The following is a 20,369-nucleotide window of genomic DNA, read 5'->3' as shown; positions in this document are numbered from 1 at the left end:
AGCAGGCATTCCGGGGTCGCCATAACCCTCGTTCCTCGGATGTTGACACTATGCGGTCCAGATGGCGATGGAAAGATGACAGAAATATGAAGAGAAGGGCGGTGCTCCCCACCCACCTTGAGATCTGAGACTGAGCGTGTGCAAAGGCTGAGATGCCAGTATCTTCATGGTTCATATTTCACTCTCAGCCACGTCTTGTCAACGTGAAAAGGCTCACTTGCAGGTCTTGCGCGGGGTCTCCGTGCGTGCACAGAACAATCATCGACGGTCTGCTTAGGGCGATGAAGTTTCCAGCGTCTGGACGTTAGTGAGGCATCTCGGGCTTCGAACGCAAGCGTAACCCAGAAGCTGTGATTCAAATGACACATTATGCTGCTGCTATTCGGTCTCGGCATTGAATAGTCTTGCTCGACAGCTCCCAATTTGCATCTCGGACAGCAGCATCTCAACCGTGTGTCCATACCACATTGTCGGTCCGATGTGGGCCGGAAAGACTTTTCCAGGAGTCCTCGTTGCCGTGCGTGTTCCGAAGATGAAATGACCAGTCGCGGATCACTGATGACTGCGTCGCAGTGGACAAGTATCTTCTCGAACATGATTAGAAGAAGACGATGCACCAGGAAAGGGGTGCAGGTCGCTCATGACGACAAACGCCTCACGTCGTGCACATCGGATACCGATGGAACGGCATTGACAGCGCAAGGCAAAGAGCCCTCGAGAATGGTAGTCGGGACAGCGCCACCGCCAGGGCGTCGCGCGAAGATGGTCATGTTCGTGTAGGAAACACTGAACAGAGGTAGAAGTGTACAGAAAAAGGTAGCGTGCTACGGTGACACTCTTGGCTGACCGTCGCTCGTAACACGAGCACGCCGTCGTCCTTCTCGGTACATCGGGATCTCCAAATAGCATCTCTCGGCACGCGACTTCTCCTGTCTCAAGCTTCGCAGACCCCGGCTCTCGCTCCACGTCTCTGGGATCAAGGCACGAACACAAGACCAGGCGTGATGACATCTTACATCTTGGACATGTTTTCGTCTACGCGCAGATGCGATAGCGCACAGAACCGCATGCGCCAGACGCGGTGAGCGAGATGGACGCGAGGAATGTTCCTGATCCGGCCACTGCATCTTTTTGGGGGACGAGCTGATTGCCAGATACAGCTATACAGCAGACTTGCCTTCATCCGTGCTGGCTCACTCGATAGGCCGCTGCTGTCTCAGCCTGTACAGATGGCGTGCATGGTCTAGCGAAAGCATGCCGCCGGACTTACAACGAAGTTTCGTATGATGTCGAGGAGGTAATCATTCAAGTCTTGTAAGCAGACTCCAGAAAGAACAGCTGAACTGCACAATTTGCCTGGAACATCAAGGAGGTCATCACATGCCGCTGTTGGGAACACAGCGCATTCAATGCTCTCATTATCGACGATGTGCTCACGGTGCTGTCACAGCAGAGCCTCTCAGACGGTCAGACTGCAGGGCGATCGTGGACAGAGTTCACCCCAAGTGTTGAAGGTGGCGCCGTCGTCCTTCTCCACAAATGACGAGCAGGATCGCTCTTCCCACGTTTCGGCGGCTACACATGCTGCCGCGCCAATGCATATGTAACGCAATGCCATTGGGGCGACGGCGATTGTCTCGTATCGAAATGTAGATGGCATCACAGCATGACGTCCACCTTCTCGTCTCCTCCGCACGGTTGGCACGTTTTGGGCGTGTTGCTATAAGCAGCTGTAGTGTAGTCGCGTTGTAGGAAACGGTGTGCATTGGCGTTGTTCGTACATCTGCAAGCCTCAAGGCCAGTAGCAGAAGTATATTACCACCTGAGCCCCTTCTCGCGAACCTTGTGATGAACCGCGCAGTTCCATGAGCTGATGAGCTGATAACCTGACTGGACTGCACCTTGGTGGAAGCCAGCATTGCATACCGAGCGTGGATTCCTTGGTTCCTTTGTTTGACTTTCGCGAAGAAGAGCTAGAAGTGTGGTGAGTTTCTACCCTCCTATTGGTACTTCTTGGCCGGCATCATCACACGCTTCACAGCACGTCTGGTCTAGCACGACGTCCACGAGGCGCATATTGCATATCTTGGGAGGGACGTGCGACGGGCGACGGGCGACGGGCCTGGCGTTGATGGTGCTCTGGCATTTCTGCTGCCAACGTGGACTAACACTCTTGTCAGCACGGCGTTGTCTGGGATCTGGCAGCTGCCTGCCGTTGCCATTGCAGTCCGCGGAGGACAAAGGAGCGCCAGCTCTGTAAGAACCTAACAGAAATCTCTCGCCATCCTTGCATCAGCGCCATCAGCAGCAGGCTCATCAGCAGCCCGCGGCACAACGGCTACAGTACCAGAAGATTCGTAGTCTCCGTTGAGGTGGAGCAGAAAGGACCGACTATACCCGTATACCGCTAGCGACTTTGCCTCATCTTCAATTCTCCCTCCTCAGCATCACGGGCACCCGCCAACGGACGGCCTTCACACCTATCTCACGTATCTGCGATACTCGAGCTCGGCGCCAATACCGACCCCTCAGGCGCTATATTGCTATCTGCAGCTGCTTGCCCACTGCAGCGCCGAGCATACAGCACGCCCGGAAACTCGACCAGGCCCAGCGAGCTCTCATTCGACACGGCATCCTGCAGAATCGTGCATGAGCCCGCATCTGCCTTAGCTCACGCCCAATCCTGGCCGCAGGACAGACCATATCCATATCCAGTCCGCCTTGCCGCAACGCGTACGACTCCACTATCACGCTCGATTCCACAGATACACACATATACAGCAGCTGATCGCCGTCGGTGCTGCTGCTGCTCCTGCCGCCCCGCGGTGTTGTTGTTGGTCAGACCATACCAACACGAGCACAGGGACTCACCTGGCACAAGAACGACCGGCGCAAATTGCCGTCAAGAAATAGGCAAGACAGCGCTATACAAGCATCATGTCGACCCTGATCATGAACCCGCCTCCGCACAGGAAACCCGTCCCTGGCGGACAGCCGTCATTCACGATGCAAACGCCGAAACCCCCGCCAGCCCAGAATTACCCAGGATCACAATTGAGTCAGCAGGAGCGAACACACAGCAGGACCCGCACCAGTTCGAGTAGCGTGATGCCCTTTTCTGTGAACAACTACTCCCCACCACGCCAACCAAGCGTCTCGCCTGCATACAGCATGACACAACAGTCGCAACATCAGCAACAGCAGCCGCCATATCCCGGCCAGAACCGCCGAACGCTCTCCAATGCCACATCATCAACATCGTCGACCAACACCTCCGCAAACCTTCAACGAGTACCCACCAACTCGGCCCACAGCACGACGAGTGGTGTCAGAAGATCAACTTCTTCGCGCAGCAATTCCTCCATATCACCCACCTCATATGTCGCCCTCATGCGGAAACAGAAGGGCACTGTCTGGTGCGATAGAGCCCAACATGAAGACCCTCGCATTCTCGCCGCTCAACGGCAAGCGAAGATGCGGGCAGCCGCAGAGGTAGCAGGTGGTCACAACTATGCGACACAAGTGCGAACAAGTACGAGCAGCTCGGGCATGGTGGGCGGCGTGCGAAGCAAGATACGACACCACGGCGCCGCGAAGGCGAGCGCATACAAGGCAACGCTACACCCTGGCGGCGCAGGTGTGCCAATGAGGCTCTCGGCATCTGAGGTGGACGACGGCAACGATAGCGATGAAGAGAGCAGCGGCAAATACCATCAGAGATCTGGCAGTGGGAGGAGCAGTGTGCACAGTGGACGGCGAGGCCAAAGCCATAACACCTCAGGCCTCAGCCATTCACGCAGCAATGGCTCGACGCCGCCACAGGCAAGCCCAGTCGACAGCATGGGTGAGCTCAGGGAAGAGGAAACGCCAACGGCCAATGGCGGGAACGACGAATACTTCGCGCACGACGAGGATAGCTTCGGTACTGTCGCTGGTCTGCCAAAGACGAACGGACCGACAGCTGAGGAGCGGGCACACAGAAACACAGCTGACGATCTGCGACGGAGGGGCAGTGTCGATGACAGGACCATGACGATGAGCAATACACGCCTTTTCATTGCCAACCCGGATGCCGACTTGAGCGATTGAAGAGGGCATGACACAATGAAGCATATACATCTTGTCGGCAAAACTCGTCAGGAGGAAAGCTTGACCACAAGGTATATCTGCTGGACAGGATACGGAGCAATAGACGACGCGTTCACACGCTCGCTGCCATTTCTTTGCTGTTTGGCGTATCATCATCTACCGGCATCTCTTGCCATCAGTACTGGAGCGTTCTTTGGCGATTTGGTCATTCTGGAGAGATACCACAGGCATAGGGTCGGGCCAAGGCGGGCAGGAGCAGAATCTAGCACACAGATGCTTCACATATAGCGTCTCAGTATCACGTGCAATAGCACAAATCTCTAATACACCCATCTCCGACGATGGCGCCCTTTTTTCCTTTTGTCCTTATCGACAACCGCGGCCTCAGCGAGAAGTGGTTCAGAGTCTACCCCGCAGCAGGCGAAGCAGCTGGCGGGAACAGATGCAAGCAGACTGACATGCATCGAAGCATAAGCTACACTGACAAGTATCAACGAAGAATCTCAAGATGAGCACAATCAATTGGCAGGAACGCCTCACCAGTGGCATCCTTCCACATGGCTTCACCAAAGCCACAGCCTACACTCTCGAACCACCACACCAACTCTTAGGCTCCACTTCTGACGACTTCACCCTCTCGGAACAGGACCTGGCAACACTCCACAAACTTCTCGTCGAGCAGGATTGCAACCAACGCGACAACGCTCTTACTTTTGAGAATGGCAGCTATGAGGTGGTGCATCCTGGCCAGGTACGTCTCAGGATCTATGAGGAGTGGCAGGGTGGGTGGGGATCCTTTGCTGACTGGAAGTAGATGTTTGCATTGAATGATAAGAGTGTGTATGCAGTTAATGGGAGGACGGCGGAGAGTCATGGTGTTGTTGCGTCGAAAACTTGGACGTCCTTGATTGTGGCTTGGCATGGGAATACGGGGAAGAGTGCGAATGAGTTGATTCGAGGGTATGAGGAGTTTGTGAGGAGTTTGAGGGGGACGGGGTCGTAGAAAGGAGAGAGGGGAGGTGTTCTTGGAGGCAGGCTGATTTGCACAGCAAATGAAGACGTTCCAGGAAAGCAACAGTCCACTATTTGGAAAGTTTACAGTGTTCGAGTGCCCAACAAGCTTGACTGAGCCGGCGAAAACAGTCTTATACTTCGAGATGTGCTGAACTCTACCTACAGCCCAACAGCATCAGCCAAGTCGTTGGTGATGTTATTGAGAATGTTCCTGCCACCGATAAGTCCCTCAAAGACATCCTTGTAAGTATCCCTGTCGCAACGTTAGCTTGACTGCACATACATTGACAAAACGGCAGGAAAAACTTACTGTATAATCTTCTTGCCCTCCGGCACCTTCTGTGGGCTGACAGCGAACAGATTGAATACCATCAGACCAAGACTTGGGATCGTGATCGGCTCAGCACGCGGTCTCCAGCCCAGCTCATATGGAAGCTTCTCCTTCTCAAACAGCATACGGACCCAGTCAACACGCGTCACACCAGTGACATCGTCACCACCCATAGCCTGGAGATATCTCTCTGTACCGGAAGATGAACTCAGGATAATCCGTAGGTGAAGGTCGGATTGATAGCCTGCGAATCCCTCGTACGGTTGGCGATCGAGTTCGCTGCTGGGAGGAGAGCAGTCTTGCCGCCCTGGAACATGGACACGACTTGTTGCCACTACTTGTTGTAGAAGCTGTGGTCGTCACCAAAGAACGCATCTCTACGAGAAAGCGAAGCGTCGTGTTCGATAGAGAAATTGTGTTGATCGAGATCGTCGAGGTCGAAGGCTCCCCCAAGGACGTTTGGCGAAGAGAGGAGACCCGCGCCGCCGATGAGGACGGTGAAATAGGCACCCATGTTCATGCCTGCGGATAAGCCTTGTAGCATGTGTGGGATTGTCATGTTTCGGCCGTCGTGGTGGAGGAAGCCGTGGTTTGCCAGAGCGTTCAGACCGGGGCATGGCGAACGGACGTCGTTAGGACCTGGGGCGACCCAGTTGGTGAAGCGAGGATCGTTGGCTGGAGCTGGTCTTAGACTGGCCAAGAGTCCTGGAATGTCGAGTTGAGCAGCGACTGATGCGACCAGCGCAGGGAAGATGGCCACGATCCGTACCATCTTGACGATGTACTCAAAAGATGCAGTCCTACTCACGCAGCATTCAAGCAGGACTGGCAATCTGAGTATACATATCGACAGCACCCTTGTCAACGCCTGTATTAGCCTTACACCACTCCATCACCATCACAATGTTGCTGTCCTTCCTAAAAGGTGCAGCGCATCGGGTGGTATGGTAATGTGCAGGCCTTGATTCGTTCGTCTGGCTTCGACGTGAAGATCACCTTCCACGAGAGTTCAGAGATCTCCGTAGCCAAGCTCGAACAAAGTTGATGGAATCTGCTTGTCTGCCTCGGCCATCTCGTGCCGTGCGGTGGCGTTGGATCCTTCAAGATGACACCGCGGCTCGAGGTGTTGCTTCTACTACATGGATGAATGTCTGTTTGCTACGATACTTGCCGGCGTTACAGGAAACCATCTAGCAAGGTGCTGCATAGCAGGGACGTCTTCTAATCTCAGGATGGCGAACGCACGTAGCAAGCTGGCGCCCGGCTCCTGAAGCAGCTCTGCAATGTGATCCATGGGCGTTCGTTTCGACTGAGCCACGATGCTTGCATGTCAAGGTAGAAGAGCCTTACTCGCGCCAGTCATGCCCGTCTATGCTGCTAGAACGCCGTCTGGCAGAGTAGGATGCTGTTGATCTTCTTGGATATCATGGGCATGACATCGAAAAGGGCACGGGCTCCTGGAAGGAAGTGGCTGTGCCAAGCATCAGCCTCCCTCTCAGGCGACCGTGCTTGAGGTCGCCTTAAAGGGGAACATCATAGATAGTCTGACTGCCGTCAAAACCGACGTGAGTGCCTGTTCGAGCATTGTCGTCTCCATCTCCAGCTTGCAGCTCTGGCAACAACGATGAAAAGATTGCGACGGATACTGCCTGGCCCGGTGCAGAAGCATCCAAGGTCGACTTGGGGACGGTTCCGCGAAGATGTCTACTACCTTCTTGGAGCGGCGGTCATCATACTCATTGGCATCATTGTTGTGACCGGCTACGTGTGCTACGAATTGGCTGCGGAACCGTCTCGAAGAAGGAAGCGGGAGAGAATCAAGCAAGCCTGGGGTCCCGGGCCTCCCAAACCACACTCCTACCAGCGTTTGGTCGATATCGAGAAATCCGGAGGCCTGGCTGTCTCCATCGAAACGACCAGGACCGAGGCAACGATCGCCAAATGTGCTGATCAAACCGACTCACCTCTCTTCGCCTTACCAACTGAGGTCCGCCTCTTGATCTTCGAGTTCGTCCTGATCCCATCAGAGAGGCTCCACGACCTCCACCGCCCTTCTCCACGCCGCCACCAACGCTGCTCATACGAGATGCTTTTGACATGTCGCCTCATCTGGCTCGAAGCCAACGCTCTTGCTCTCCGCCAAGCAGAGCCCACTTTCATGCACTCTGGACCAGACTCGTTTGCACACCCGGGTCCAGAGGGGCTGGGATCGTTCACGAAGATGCTGACACCCAACAACCTCACTCACCTGAACCAGATCCATGTCATCAGCGATCTCCGCTGGCTGACCTCCCACTGGTACGTGGATACTTTCAACCGCCTGCTCGGACCATGGCGTCCGCACAGAGTCCGGGTTACGCTCTGGTACCTCGATCCAGGTCTCGTTACGTGCCCGCTTGGGCCGGATGGGACGCCGATAACTTTGCTAGGGGTTGGTGGCCTTGGTGGCGCCGCGTGCGCGCTACTGAATATTGCCAGTGAGACCGGTACTGAGGAGCTGGATGTCGAGTTTGTTGCAAGAGCAGCTTGGTGGTTCACGGAGCTTGAACAGTGCGTAGACAGTTTACGCGTCGACAGGCATTATTTAGATCGTGCTCCTGGGTGGTCGCTCGTGAGCACGGAGCACGGGGTTCAGGTGACGTCGCAGTCTCCTTCGGGGTTGAATGTTGTTACCAGGCGTTGCTTGTGGCGCAGAGCACCCCCCAGTCCTGTTGAGGTGGCGACTCCCGCGGAGTACAGTGAAGCTGAGGCACAGAACGTGAAGCCCTCGAGCTCGTCCCATGCTGAGATCCAGAGAATGAGGGAGATCTGGGATTGTCAGTGTAGCTTGCTCACGTTCGGAGACCCCATCAAGAACACCACGGATTGAAGATACTGCTGTACAAGTGCTTTTAGCCCTCAAAGCCTGCCGATTACAATCATCGCACAAACTCCGAATCGTTCTTCGTCAGTTGCACCTGGTTGTCCAGATCACTAAACCGATCTTCCGAGCTGCTCTCCAGTGCCTTCTTCCTAGCTGCCTCGTTGTCGAATGCTGCTTTCGAATGGAACAGGGTCTCCATCTCTTCAAGGGTTTTACCTCTAGTCTCCTTCAGGAAGAAGAAGACTAGAGTTGCCATGACCAGGTCGAGGATGGCGTAGAATACAAACACGTACGTGCCCCATGCTGCGATCATGTACGGCGTCGTCAGCGAGAAGAGGAAATTGAAGAGCCATTGGGTGGAAACACCGACGCCAGTGCCAAATTCGCGGATTCGGGATGGGAAGATCTGGTTCCGAGGTTAGTACGATGTCGGATGTGCTAGATTCGAGGGAACTCACCTCAGCAGCGTATGGCCAGGGCAGTGGACCCCAAGAGAACTGGTAAATAGTGTTCGTGAGGAAAATCATGGCTACTGTAGCAATACCAGCAGCCGTAGTCTTGTTGTCGACTGGCGCGAGAGTCGTCTTGTTCACGACAGTGACAATGATGAAGCAGATCGACATCAGAATTGCAGCAATCCATAATGTTGGCTTCCGTCCCCATCGCTCCGAGAAGAGGAAGATGTAAGTACCGACAGTGACGAATTTCTGGGCTCCGAATAGACCAGTGACTAGGAGGTTCTTGTCGCCAGCTCCGAGCAGTAACTTGAAGAATTGTGGAGCAAAGTATGCTAGCGCTGTCATACCGGTACACTGTTGTCCAAGGAAGATGCCGAACGCAAGAGCGATACGGTATCGGTTGGCAGGCTCAAGTAGCTCACGCTTCCTGAAGCCTTCGGTGGCACGGAGCTCTTCTGCAATGCCAGTCTTGATCTCGTTGAACTCAGCCTTGACCTCGGGTCCACTATCGGCGCGCATCCAAGTCAAGGCTTCCCAAGCTTCATCGTTTCGTCCCTTCTTGGCAAGCCAGCGGATACTCTCCTTCTGAGGAATAAGACCAAGACCAAGGACGGCAGCTGGCACAAGCTGAAGCCCCACGGGAATCTGCCACTCGGCGTTGGAGTGTGCAAGGCCTCGGACCGTGCCATAGTCGACCCAGTAGCTAATCATAACGCCCGCAGCAAACAACAATTGCATTCCCGCCCCGAGCTTCCCTCGGATCTCCTTGGGCGCCTGCTCAGCATTATATGTCGGCACTGTTGCCGTCGCCGCACCAAGCCCAAGACCACTCACGAACCTTCCAATGTAGAAGCATACCAGACTCCCCGACGGTATGAGCTGTAAGACCACACCCGTACAGAACACGGCCATGGCGCCCATAATTGTCTTGCGCCGTCCGAAGCGCTCAGACACCGGGAAGATGGTGCATGCAGCAAGGAAGGCGGCTACGTTCTGGAGCGATACCATGACCGCGGAGACGGTAGTGTTGTCGGTGTAGCCAAAATGTTCCTTATACGAGGCCATGGTGAGGACACCGCCTGTATGGGAGATTGGTGATCAGCATTTAAGGTTTGATGGGCAAGGTACAATCCGCGGACCGCAAGGAAAGGAACTTACCGACGATGCCAGTGTCGTAGCCAAAGAGGAAGCCAGCAGTGCAGATGAAGAAGCCGAAGAAGTAGGCTCGAAAAGCGCCGAGGCGTGTGCCTCCAAGCTTCGCCATTGTCGTGGACCTGAGAGACTCGAAGGTGGTGTGAAGGTCGATATCAGAGCGTCGAGAGTTGCGAACCTCGAAGGAAGATCACGAAAGTCTCAAGAGAAGACGGCAAGTCTTGGTAGGAAGGTGTGCGGGCGCAACATAAGCACCGCGGCAGGCGCACATGGCAAAGGGTTACATTCAGTATGCATCGCTACGCTGCCTACGCACGCCATGGCCCGGGAGGTAGCACGCCATAACATCCTGGAACTGGCGCTAGCCGGAATAAAGTGAATGATGGAAGTTTGCAGCCAATCACAGTGTGCGAGCTGCAGCTGACTTGTGGGGTAAGTGCTACGGACGATCGGCCGCAGGTGTATCGCAAACGGCCTCGAGCGGACTTCTCTCTCTTTGTTCTCTCGGTCCATTCCTTCGAGAGACATCGGAATGTGGACTGCGGCGTGTAGGGTCTCGCCGCGTCGGCCGATGACAAAGGCGGCGTCCTTTTGGCGCAAGAGCGCCTCAACGTTGGGTTATCGAAGGGCACTCTCGGATTCCAAGACTGGCATGCAGAGAGGGACATGCATGAATCTGGAATGCTGTGCGTTCTGGTGGCCTGGTGATCTGCTGACTACCCGGGCAACAGCAATATCGTTTGTCTGGAATTTGGAGCGACTTTACAGCCCATAAGCCTTCAGTCTATCATCATTTAGCAAGCAGTCTTCGATTATGTATGTGTCCCTGATTTTGGGGTCGACGAGATTCTGCGAAGAATCGCATCCACAGACGGGTACGAACCGCATGAAGACAGTGGGAATGCTATAGCCGCGCACGGCGTCTCGCGTGCCACCGAACCTCGACCACAGCCGCGGGTTCAAGTCGAGAGCGGATACTACTGTACCGATCGCAAGACCACCCGCAGGAAGCACGTGCGTCTGAGGTTTGCTATCGGGTCCTTATTTCGCCGCTTGGGACACGTGGAAGTCGATAATGTTCTGATCATCGCGACAGCAATTTCGCTACGTAGCATCTGCTTGGTAAAGTGAAAGCTACAGCGCGCACGTATCGCTTCGACAACATTCACTTTGTCTAAGGTGCTTCAAGCACTCTACGCAGATTGCAATCGCTGTTGCTTCCGGACTGGGGCGGCCACCTCATCTGGTAGTAGCCCTCACTCGTGGATTTGAACACCAGTATATAGCGGCATATCAAGTTGCGGCAATGGGCTGAGCATTTCCCAGCTCTCGCTGTTGAAGACCTGATCGAAAGCGCTGAAGTCGATTTCGTTAAAAGCATCAAGAGTATCGAAGTCGATATTGAAGTCCACCATACCTCCATGGCCAGTAAGAGGACCGGGAGGCTGATTGTCTGGCGTACTGTGCTGGTCAAATTGCTGTATGTGTGAATGGTGAGGTTCTATTGCGTTGTTTCGATCGACGGGAATCGTGCTGTAGGTCGTATAACCAGGTGTTTGGAGCGCTTCCATCTTTACAGAGCGATGGATCGGTAATTCCGTTGGCTGCTCTTGCAATCGTCTACCTGGTTCACCCTGGCGTGGTCGTTTGGCCTTGCTTGGATGAGTGTGTCTTCGCTGTCGAACACGACGCGCGCGTTGGACCATGGTATTGACGTGCTCCCAAGCTGGCTCATCTTTCTTCGTCTTGTATATGGCATCCCAATCGGAAAGTACCGGGTCCAGCACCTGCCAGGCCATGTCGGTAAACTCGATGTTGCTGCTGCATCCTAGTTCTGCCACTACTATGGCCAAGGAGTGCCACTGGACGTAGCCTCGGAAGTACCACACCCAGTCGCTTATGCGCTCGTCAATTGCTAGTACATGTGTGGTCTGTATGACCCCGACCGAAGCTCGCAGCAATTTCATCCGCTGTCCTTCTGGCATGTCTTTAGTAGGAACTGAGCCAAAGGGGAAGTCAATCATGAGCTGAGCTTTGACCTGGAGTGTGTCAGTACTGATCTCGTCTCAGATGAGATGTCGCACATACTAGCATGCCTTGGATGAACTGTAAGCACATCCAGTCGTACGGTCGTGATGGGTGTAAATAGGCGATGTATTGGTTCTCAAGCCTTGACTTTGCGTGCTCGAGGAGCTCAAACTGGCTTTGCTGGATGCTCTCAGTGCTGACTTGCTTTGCGCTCTGCTGCCGACGTATCATCACAAGTCCGAAGATAAGTCGATGTACCTCGAATCTCAGCAGCGGAAATGTCATCTCAGTGACGCCCACCCTCGGCCGCAGTGGGTCTGTTATACGCGGATCCAGGTCGCGGTCATTTAAACTGGATGGTATGTGCACGTCGTGATCCGACATCAGAGTTGCTGATCGTGTGCCGCTTTCCTCTGCGGTGCGACTTTCGAGACCACATAGATGATACCAAAGCCGACGACGCAGCTCTGTTTCGTATGGCGGTAACCTCCCTTCAGGATCTGCGTTCATACCCATAAGCTGTGCTGAGCGTACCGCTAGCGTGAACAGAGCTTTGATATTGGTGGTATTGTCTGATCGTCGAATACAGATCTACCAGGTGGTCAGCCATAGGACGCAGAATCAAGGAGGTTGCGCGAGGGTGACTTGCGATGTATAAGACAAGTGCTTGCAACTGCTCTATTGTCGGCACATCGTAGTTGTTGCTCAGTGCTGACTCAATACGCTGACCATAACGTTTGAGTAGAAGATCCTGGTTCTCTCCGAAACGCCTTCGAGTTTCGCGTGCGGTGCAAGTGCTCACAGCGGCATAGTACATGCTGAATAGCAGGGCGTCCATGGTGGACGAAACGGCATCAAGCTTATCAATGGTGCCAAACAACTTCCTCGCGAAAGTCGGACAGTGTATGACCTTGGTCATGGGATCAACCCGAGTCTCATATATGCTCCAATACTCGAAGATACGTCGCACAGAAGGATGGTCGCTGGCAGAAGATGCCGCACTAGCGACAGCATGACTTTGCGTGAAGAAAGAGCTGTTGTCCTGGCGAGCATCATGATCTGATACTGAAGATCGCGTCAATGCTATCAATGCGTCCTTGACAAGTTCTTCGGAGTGAATACTATGCGCTGATGCGCGGGTAGTATTGGAATTCGTGATGGGCCCCGAAGCTAAAAGGGAGTCAGTACATCGTGTCGAAAAGCAGGATCAGAGCTAGTCAGTCGCAGCGGAGCTAGCAGTCTCTCAGCACGGCGCTATCGGGGCCACGATCGTGCGCATTGTCGTGTAGATGAGGCGAATAAGCAGCTTTTGAGACACTGCTAGCTTAGCCACAACTATATGTACTCCCTCGGAGTTACTCACCGCTTTGCTGAGGATCGGAGGACGACTGCTGACTAGGACTTGCCGCATCGTCTGCTTCATTTGTATCGTTCTTGGGCTCCAGATACTTGACAAGATCTTCGAGATGTCGCTGTCGAGCAGGTTTGTCTTTCTTGTATGGTCCTCGTTTGCGCTTCACGCCCACTTCTGGCGTTGGGTATACGCAAGGTAGATCTGCTTTGGTGCAATTGTGACAGCCTTCTTCCTCGCGAGTACATTTGAGCTTGCGTCTTCTGCAACCTAGACATGACGTTCCTGGCTTATTGACTCGATTCGTGGAGTCTACTCCCATTTCGAAAAGCGCGCGAACGCTATTCAACGACATCTTGAGGGTGCAAAGTGGACAGGATTCGCTGCATCTCAGTCCTGAGCGATTTGACAACCCATCACGCGTGATTAAGATGTCTCATTACTTCCTCCTAATGCGCGATGATCTCTGACTTTGCTTCTGATGTGACAGTGTCTGGCTGAACGAAACGGTGCTGACTGTTCTTGGTGGCGAGTTCTATTTCGTGTCCTGCTGGTGTGCCGTTTTCCAAGACCGGAACACTCACGTATTGGATCTGGAGCGCGCGGAAGGAGCTGAACAGATGATGTCAAAATGATATCAAAGAGTGTACCTCGAGAAGTGTGCCAGCCGATGGTCAGCTTCCAAGGTGTTGTTGACGCTCCGGGTCGGAAACGAGCTCGGCAAGCTCGGCTCTGCCCATCATTGCCAGGGCAGGCAGGCACTGGACGATCCGAGAGGCATCATGTCCATAGTCCATTGTCTTGTTAACTGTACCAAGCAACAAGAGAATAATGTGATAATGCTGGAATTAGGACGAGAGCCGGAAGTAGCAAGGTGGGTGTGCCAGGGTCTCAGCCCAACAGTAACGACTCATGACAGTATTGCAGTGCACAGGTAGGAGTGGCAGACAGACAGTACGACAAGTGTGAGGACGAGAAGAGCAATGACAGCGAAAGATGGATGGTTGGCAGTTGAAACAAGCTTCACGTTTTATTTCACGAGGTGCAGGTTTCAACATTCGGGCCCGACGGTGGCTCGAATTCGTGTAACTTTTCATCATGGCTCGTCTAGGTGGACGGCCTGGACGTGCATAGCCTCCTGCAGCTCGATGTATAGACCCCAAGTCGTGCTTCGTCTATCCCAACATCTTTTCGTACCTGCTGCTGTTCATGAGACATCTATTTCTCGTAGACCCACTCGTGCTGAGCGGACTTCCAGCTCTGGACCTCCTCCTTGCTGAACCAGAGAGCAATCTCCTTCTGAGCAGACTCGACAGCATCGGAGCCGTGGCAGACGTTGCGGCCGACGTCGATGGCGAAGTCACCACGGATGGTGCCTGGCTGCGAGGCAAGTGGGTTGGTGGCACCGAGGATTTGACGGCCGGTCTTGACGACCTCACGGCCCTCCCAGACCATGGCGCAGATTGGACCGCTGGCCATGTCTATGGTGTATTAGTCTAGTGCTCCTCCATGCTCTTGCGAATGCCTAGTGGAACGTACAGGTGACGAGACCCTTGAAGAATGGCTTGTCGCTCAAGTCGGCGTAGTGCTTCTCGAGGTGCTCGGTGCTGGCGGTGATGAGCTTGATGGCGACAAGCTTGAAGCTGGAAGATACGTTAGTATGCAATAGGATGCTACAAACACTGCCATTGACTTACCCACGGCGCTCGAAACGGGAGATGATCTCACCGACGATGCCACGCTGTATGATATTGTTAGTCTCTCCAGGCATCGACGCTGACTATGCTCATGAGCATGACTCTCATCGTACCTGGACACCGTCTGGCTTGACAGCGATGAAGCTGTTTGGCAGTCAGTGTTTTGTCCCAATGTCGACGCAGGAGTTGGCGTGTACTCACGTCTGCTCAGAAGTCATATTGGCTTGTTCTTGCTGTTGTTTCTGACGAAGTACAGTGCTTAGATATGACCGGTCTTTGGGGTTGAGACACTTGAAGATAGGTGGTTTGGACATGGGAATTTCTTGGCGGGGCTTTTTGCTCGTTGTCCCGCAATCTGCAGAGCTGCCTGAGGATTGAACGTTCGGTGCGGGTCGACTGTTCGATGTCACTCTCAGGTCGATGGGTCGTGCAGATTTCGATGTTGTCCAGAATTGCACAAGGCTGAAACGTTGGCCAGCATTGAACTGAGGAAACGACGACTACAGGTGATGTTGCGAAACTTGTGCGCAGCGCATCTTCGTTGCATCAAGGAAGGAGTGCTGGCCAAGATCCTTAGTCATCGAAGCTACAGCCAGCACCCCCCTGGGTTCGAGGTGTTCACTTCTACCCATTGCACTAGGCTGTTGTTCTTGACCGACGACGGCATAGATATAGAATGCGGGACGTCGGTAGCTTGTCCAAGAGCTGGACGAGCATTGTCTTCCTCTTCATAGCACTATGTTGTTTCATCACGCCGGCCGGTATGTAATGCATTGCTGGGATGTCTTGCTGTCCGGCTAGTTTGTTCGCAACATCAGGCCCCTAACATGCCCTCGCAGTGACGGTAAAGCACGAGAACTTCAAGACCTGCGATCAATCTGGCTTTTGTAAACGCAACCGGCTCTTTGCCGACACCGCCCTCGCGACATCGAAGTGGGAATCTCCTTACGAGCTAGAACGCTCAACGATCAAGTTCAACGATGGCATCTTGACTGGCATCATCAACAAGAAGATTGTCAACACCGACCGGAAGATCCGATTGCCCCTCAAGGTGGCCTTTTACGAATCTGGAGTCGCACGTGTCACAATCGACGAGGAGCAGAGACAAGCTGGTAAGAACAGCAAGATCGAGCTACGACATGATCGACAGATCCGCAAAGAGCGATACAACGAGGCTGACAAGTGGGCCATTGTTGGGGGAACTACTGTCAGCACAGGTGCAGCCATCGACAAGGATGGCGAGAAGGGCACGACAAAGGTGAAATATGGTGCAGGAAGCAAGTTCGAAGCCATCATTCGACACTCGCCCTTTGGTGTTGACTTCGTCCGCGATGGAGAGGTCCAGATCAAGTTCAACGAGCGGGGCTTGATGAACGTCGAGCACTGGCGTAAGAAGGTGGACAAGCCGGCCGAGGAGAAGAAAGAGGGCGAAGAAGGCGAGAAGACCGGCGACGAAGCAGTCGTAGCCAAGAGCGATAAAGATGCTGCTGAAGACGAGAGTACATGGTGGGATGAGTCTTTTGGTGGGAATACAGACACCAAGCCACGAGGGCCAGAAGCCGTTGCTCTCGACATTACTTTCCCAGGATATGACTTCGTCTACGGTCTGGCTGAGCACGCAAGCCCGCTGAACCTGCGGGAGACGCGTGGCGGGGGCGAAGGCAAGTACGAGCAGCCATACCGTATGTACAACAGCGATGTCTTCGAGTACGAGATGGACAGCCCAATGACGCTATACGGCTCGATTCCGTTCATGCAGGCTCAGAAGAAGGACTCGACAGTCGGTGTTTTCTGGCTGAACGCTGCGGAGACCTGGGTCGATATCACCAAGTCCTCGACATCTGTCAACCCATTGAGCATGGGTATTGGCAGCAAGACCACGACCAACACTCACTGGATCAGCGAGTCCGGCCTGCTGGACGTCTTTGTCTTCCTCGGACCAACGCCTCAGGATGTCATCGGTGCATACACTGAGCTTACTGGAACGACACAGCTGCCACAGCAATTCTCGATCGCGTATCACCAATGCAGGTGGAACTACGTGACTGACGAGGATGTCAAGGATGTGGACAGGAAGTTCGACAAGCACCGCATTCCTTACGATGTCATCTGGCTGGATGTCGAGTACACCGACGGCAAGAAGTACTTCACGTGGGACTCCATGACGTTCCCGAATCCACTTGGCATGCAGAAACAGCTGGACGAGCACGAGCGCAAGCTGGTTGCGATTATCGACCCGCATATCAAAAACGAGGGTGGCTACCATGTCGTCGATGAGCTCAAGTCGAAAGACCTGGCTGTGAAGAACAAGGACAACAACATTTACGAGGGCTGGTGCTGGCCTGGAAGCAGTTACTGGGTCGATTGCTTCAGCCCAGCCGCGCGTCAATGGTGGGCCGGCCTCTTCAAGTACAACAAGTTCACCGGCTCTGCGAAGAATCTGTTTTTGTGGAACGACATGAACGAGCCATCTGTGTTCAACGGACCCGAGACGACCATGCCAAAAGACAACATCCACCATGGCGGCTGGGAGCACAGAGATGTCCACAACCTCAACGGTATGACTCTCATCAATGCCACGTACGAGGGATTGCTCGCGCGTGACAAGGAAGAGGAGAAGCACAACGTTAGGCCTTTTATTCTCACCCGCGCATTCTATTCCGGTAGCCAGCGACTTGGTGCCATGTGGACCGGTGATAACCAAGCTGAATGGTCGCATTTGGAAGCATCGATCCCAATGGTACTCAGCATGGGTATCAGCGGCTTTCCAAACGCGGGGGCCGACATTGGTGGCTTCTTTGGTAACCCCGACAAGGATCTGCTCACGAGGTGGTACCAAGCTGGTATTTGGTATCCCTTCATGCGAGCACACGCGCACATCGATACCCGCCGCAGAGAACCGTATCTGGCTGGCGAGCCTTACACATCGATCATTACACAAGCTGTGCGCCTACGATACAGCCTACTTCCGGCATGGTACACGGCTTTCCACGAGTCATCTGTGACAGGTGCACCGATTGTGCGGCCGAACTACTACGTATTCCCCAGCGATGAGAAGGGCTTCGGGCTCGATGATCAACTGTACCTTGGCAGCTTTGGTCTCCTAGCAAAGCCAGTCACGAAGAAGGATCAACCAGGGACTACAGTCTACCTAGCCGATAAAGAGAGGTACTACGACTACTTCGACTTCTGGACGTACGAAGGTCCCGGTGAGGTGGCTCTGTCATCACCTTTGGAGACTATTCCATTGCTGATGCGTGGCGGTCACATTATTCCACGCCGAGACAGACCGAGAAGGAGTTCGGGACTGATGAAGTACGATCCGATCACGCTGGTTGTCGTACTGGGGCACTCGGGTGATGCAGAAGGCACATTGTACCTCGACGATGGAGAGAGCTTCGATCACCTAGAAGGCGCACAGATCCATCGACGATTCGTGTATCAGAGCTCAACGTCCACACTCATGAGCGAGGACTTGGCCGCACCGGGCAAGAAGACCAAGGAGTATTTGAAATTGATGGAGAAGGTCCGAGTCGAAAAGGTCATCATCGTTGGTGCTCCTCAGGCTTGGAAGGGTAAGACAGAGGTGGACGTCAGCGAAGAGCAAGGCGGTAACAGTGCAGGAGCCAGAAAAGCTCCGCTCGACTTCCACGATAAGGAAGAGGGCAAGGCGGCATGGGCTGTTGTCCGGGATCCTGCCGTGCAGGTCGGCGCAGGTTGGAAGATTGCGTTTGCGTGATCCAGCCGCGAGTCGATGTATGTATGTCAAGAGCTGCTGACTGACAGACGTTGTATAACATATCAAATACATGCATACGGGAAGGATGCTGTGGCTGCCATGTGCGCGCGTAAAGCTGCTCATCTGTCACACAGCGGGACAAAGCTTGGCTGCGAATCTTGGTACGAGCGGGACCACGTACAGATCACGGCAGAGATGCATCATGCATCATGCATCATGCATCCCGATGACGAGATGTGTTCATCGGCGGCCGACTGGACGAGCATGCTATTGACTTTGCTCATCGCAAATAACAAAGAATGGTTGATGTTGTTGATGCCCTACGGCGGAGTTTGGGGGCCTGTGCGCTGGGAAGTCGTTTCCTGGTTGGACACTTTTGACTCTTTCAATCCAAATACTGAGTGCACCATTTCTTTGACCAGACATGTGTCCTATTTCCACGACCAGACATGTGTCCTATTTCTTTGATCAGACATGTGTCCTATTTCCACGACCAGACATGTGTCCTATTTCCACGACCGCCATGTGCCTATGTGTATATGCCCACACCGGCTAAAGACCTCGTGGCAGCGCCACATTGAACGACTCGTGCTATTCCATTCGGAGACAGCTCGTGCGCGCTCGGAGCGAAATGTCGCGCTCCGCTTCTTGACGATTTGGAATACTCACACATCCCCCGCTGGCCCTCAGGTCCTGCACTGCGCTGCTACCCAAAACTCGCAATCTCTATTTGAGACCGGACAGCATGTTCGTATCTGGGCTATTTGTCACGTCATGACACTTCTATGTTGGCCGGGGCTGGCTGTCATGGCCGATGCCTGCCTTTGTGCGGTATGGCAAGTCGGCTTCACCGTATCAGGGAAAAGCCCAAGGAGCATATCCAATGGCTCTGAGCACGCCTTATGTTGCAAATACCGCGTCCCCATCCATGGACTTGCATCACGATATCGTAGCCTACATGAGCCGTGTGTTGTCCTGGCTGGTCTCAGCTTACGCAGAAGGCGGCGCGTCCTAAGCACACGAGGCTTTGGTTGATGGCGTGGTAAGACAGTCTGCCTCGAATTAAGTGGTAGGGTTGATATACAGAGAAGTCCGACGATCGCGCACCGCACCACAATTTCAAACATATTTGTGTTGCTGGCATTGGACTCAGATTCTATATCTATCATGTCGACCTCTGGCACTCAAAGAAGCTGCTCAAACACAACCACTACCGACAACAGCATGCAGCACCACAACAAGAGCTCCAGGCGGAAGGCCTCAAGCATTGCCTCAACAACCAGCTCCTCGAGCTCCACATCAGCCAAATCACATCCTTATCTCGGCAACCAGCAAATCAATGCAATCGAGTCATGGAAGACATCAGTGCCGACTAAATCGATCAGGCCACAGGACATGCCAGACGAGGATCCGGTCATTCAGGCATATCTTCAGACCAAGATGGCACTTTTCCAGAGTATGGAAAAGCAAAAGATTGCAGCCACGTCCCGAGACTTTCGATGATGACCACGAGGCCATGCAGGTGCCCTTTTGCAAAGCGATCACGGGTGCTACTGCGATGACAGAAAACGTGCGCAGTGTCGCCAGATTATCTGACCTGAGCCGTGGCTACGCGAGGTTGCATGGTGGAGGACCATGCGTACTACC

General features: G+C 53.9%; 9 protein-coding genes across 9 annotated transcripts; 4 read left to right on the top strand and 5 right to left on the bottom strand.

The window, feature by feature from the left end:
• Positions 1-2,937: 2,937 nt before the first annotated feature.
• On the top strand, positions 2,938-4,089 carry CLAFUR5_07012 (uncharacterized protein; the record flags this gene model as incomplete). Its single annotated transcript, XM_047906160.1, has 1 exon — positions 2,938-4,089. One exon carries the CDS (start codon positions 2,938-2,940, stop codon positions 4,087-4,089), a length of 1,152 nt encoding a protein of 383 aa, XP_047762785.1.
• Positions 4,090-4,597: 508 nt separating this feature from the next.
• On the top strand, positions 4,598-5,092 carry CLAFUR5_07011 (uncharacterized protein; the record flags this gene model as incomplete). Its single annotated transcript, XM_047906159.1, has 2 exons — positions 4,598-4,840; positions 4,904-5,092. 2 exons carry the CDS (start codon positions 4,598-4,600, stop codon positions 5,090-5,092), a joined length of 432 nt encoding a protein of 143 aa, XP_047762784.1.
• Positions 5,093-5,262: 170 nt separating this feature from the next.
• CLAFUR5_07010 (uncharacterized protein) lies at positions 5,263-5,607 on the bottom strand (the record flags this gene model as incomplete). Its single annotated transcript, XM_047906158.1, has 2 exons — positions 5,263-5,356; positions 5,414-5,607. 2 exons carry the CDS (start codon positions 5,605-5,607, stop codon positions 5,263-5,265), a joined length of 288 nt encoding a protein of 95 aa, XP_047762783.1.
• Positions 5,608-5,768: 161 nt separating this feature from the next.
• CLAFUR5_07009 (Putative sterigmatocystin biosynthesis peroxidase stcC) lies at positions 5,769-6,206 on the bottom strand (the record flags this gene model as incomplete). The annotated part of the gene is made up of 1 exon (XM_047906157.1): positions 5,769-6,206. One exon carries the CDS (start codon positions 6,204-6,206, stop codon positions 5,769-5,771), a length of 438 nt encoding a protein of 145 aa, XP_047763773.1.
• An 852-nt stretch (positions 6,207-7,058) lies between these two features.
• On the top strand, positions 7,059-8,303 carry CLAFUR5_07008 (uncharacterized protein; the record flags this gene model as incomplete). Its single annotated transcript, XM_047906156.1, has 1 exon — positions 7,059-8,303. One exon carries the CDS (start codon positions 7,059-7,061, stop codon positions 8,301-8,303), a length of 1,245 nt encoding a protein of 414 aa, XP_047763777.1.
• A 49-nt stretch (positions 8,304-8,352) lies between these two features.
• Positions 8,353-10,019, bottom strand: CLAFUR5_07007 (Quinate permease; the record flags this gene model as incomplete). The annotated part of the gene is made up of 3 exons (XM_047906155.1): positions 8,353-8,703; positions 8,756-9,834; positions 9,914-10,019. 3 exons carry the CDS (start codon positions 10,017-10,019, stop codon positions 8,353-8,355), a joined length of 1,536 nt encoding a protein of 511 aa, XP_047763786.1.
• A 1,144-nt stretch (positions 10,020-11,163) lies between these two features.
• CLAFUR5_07006 (Bikaverin cluster transcription factor bik5) lies at positions 11,164-13,641 on the bottom strand (the record flags this gene model as incomplete). Its single annotated transcript, XM_047906154.1, has 4 exons — positions 11,164-11,946; positions 11,996-12,526; positions 12,585-13,105; positions 13,299-13,641. 4 exons carry the CDS (start codon positions 13,639-13,641, stop codon positions 11,164-11,166), a joined length of 2,178 nt encoding a protein of 725 aa, XP_047763787.1.
• An 863-nt stretch (positions 13,642-14,504) lies between these two features.
• Positions 14,505-15,297, bottom strand: CLAFUR5_07005 (Nucleoside diphosphate kinase; the record flags this gene model as incomplete). Its single annotated transcript, XM_047906153.1, has 5 exons — positions 14,505-14,767; positions 14,826-14,929; positions 14,984-15,027; positions 15,097-15,127; positions 15,185-15,297. The coding sequence occupies 5 exons, from the start codon at positions 15,295-15,297 to the stop codon at positions 14,505-14,507; spliced, it is 555 nt and encodes a 184-aa protein (XP_047762886.1).
• Positions 15,298-15,659: 362 nt separating this feature from the next.
• CLAFUR5_07004 (Glucosidase 2 subunit alpha) lies at positions 15,660-18,722 on the top strand (the record flags this gene model as incomplete). Its single annotated transcript, XM_047906152.1, has 2 exons — positions 15,660-15,744; positions 15,823-18,722. 2 exons carry the CDS (start codon positions 15,660-15,662, stop codon positions 18,720-18,722), a joined length of 2,985 nt encoding a protein of 994 aa, XP_047763788.1.
• Between the last annotated feature and the right edge of the window lie 1,647 nt (positions 18,723-20,369).

The sequence above is a fragment of the Fulvia fulva genome, chromosome 6 (assembly GCF_020509005.1).
Source record: "Fulvia fulva chromosome 6, complete sequence".
Classification (NCBI taxonomy): domain Eukaryota; kingdom Fungi; phylum Ascomycota; class Dothideomycetes; order Mycosphaerellales; family Mycosphaerellaceae; genus Fulvia; species Fulvia fulva.
This window is presented reverse-complemented; position numbering and strand designations above follow the sequence as displayed.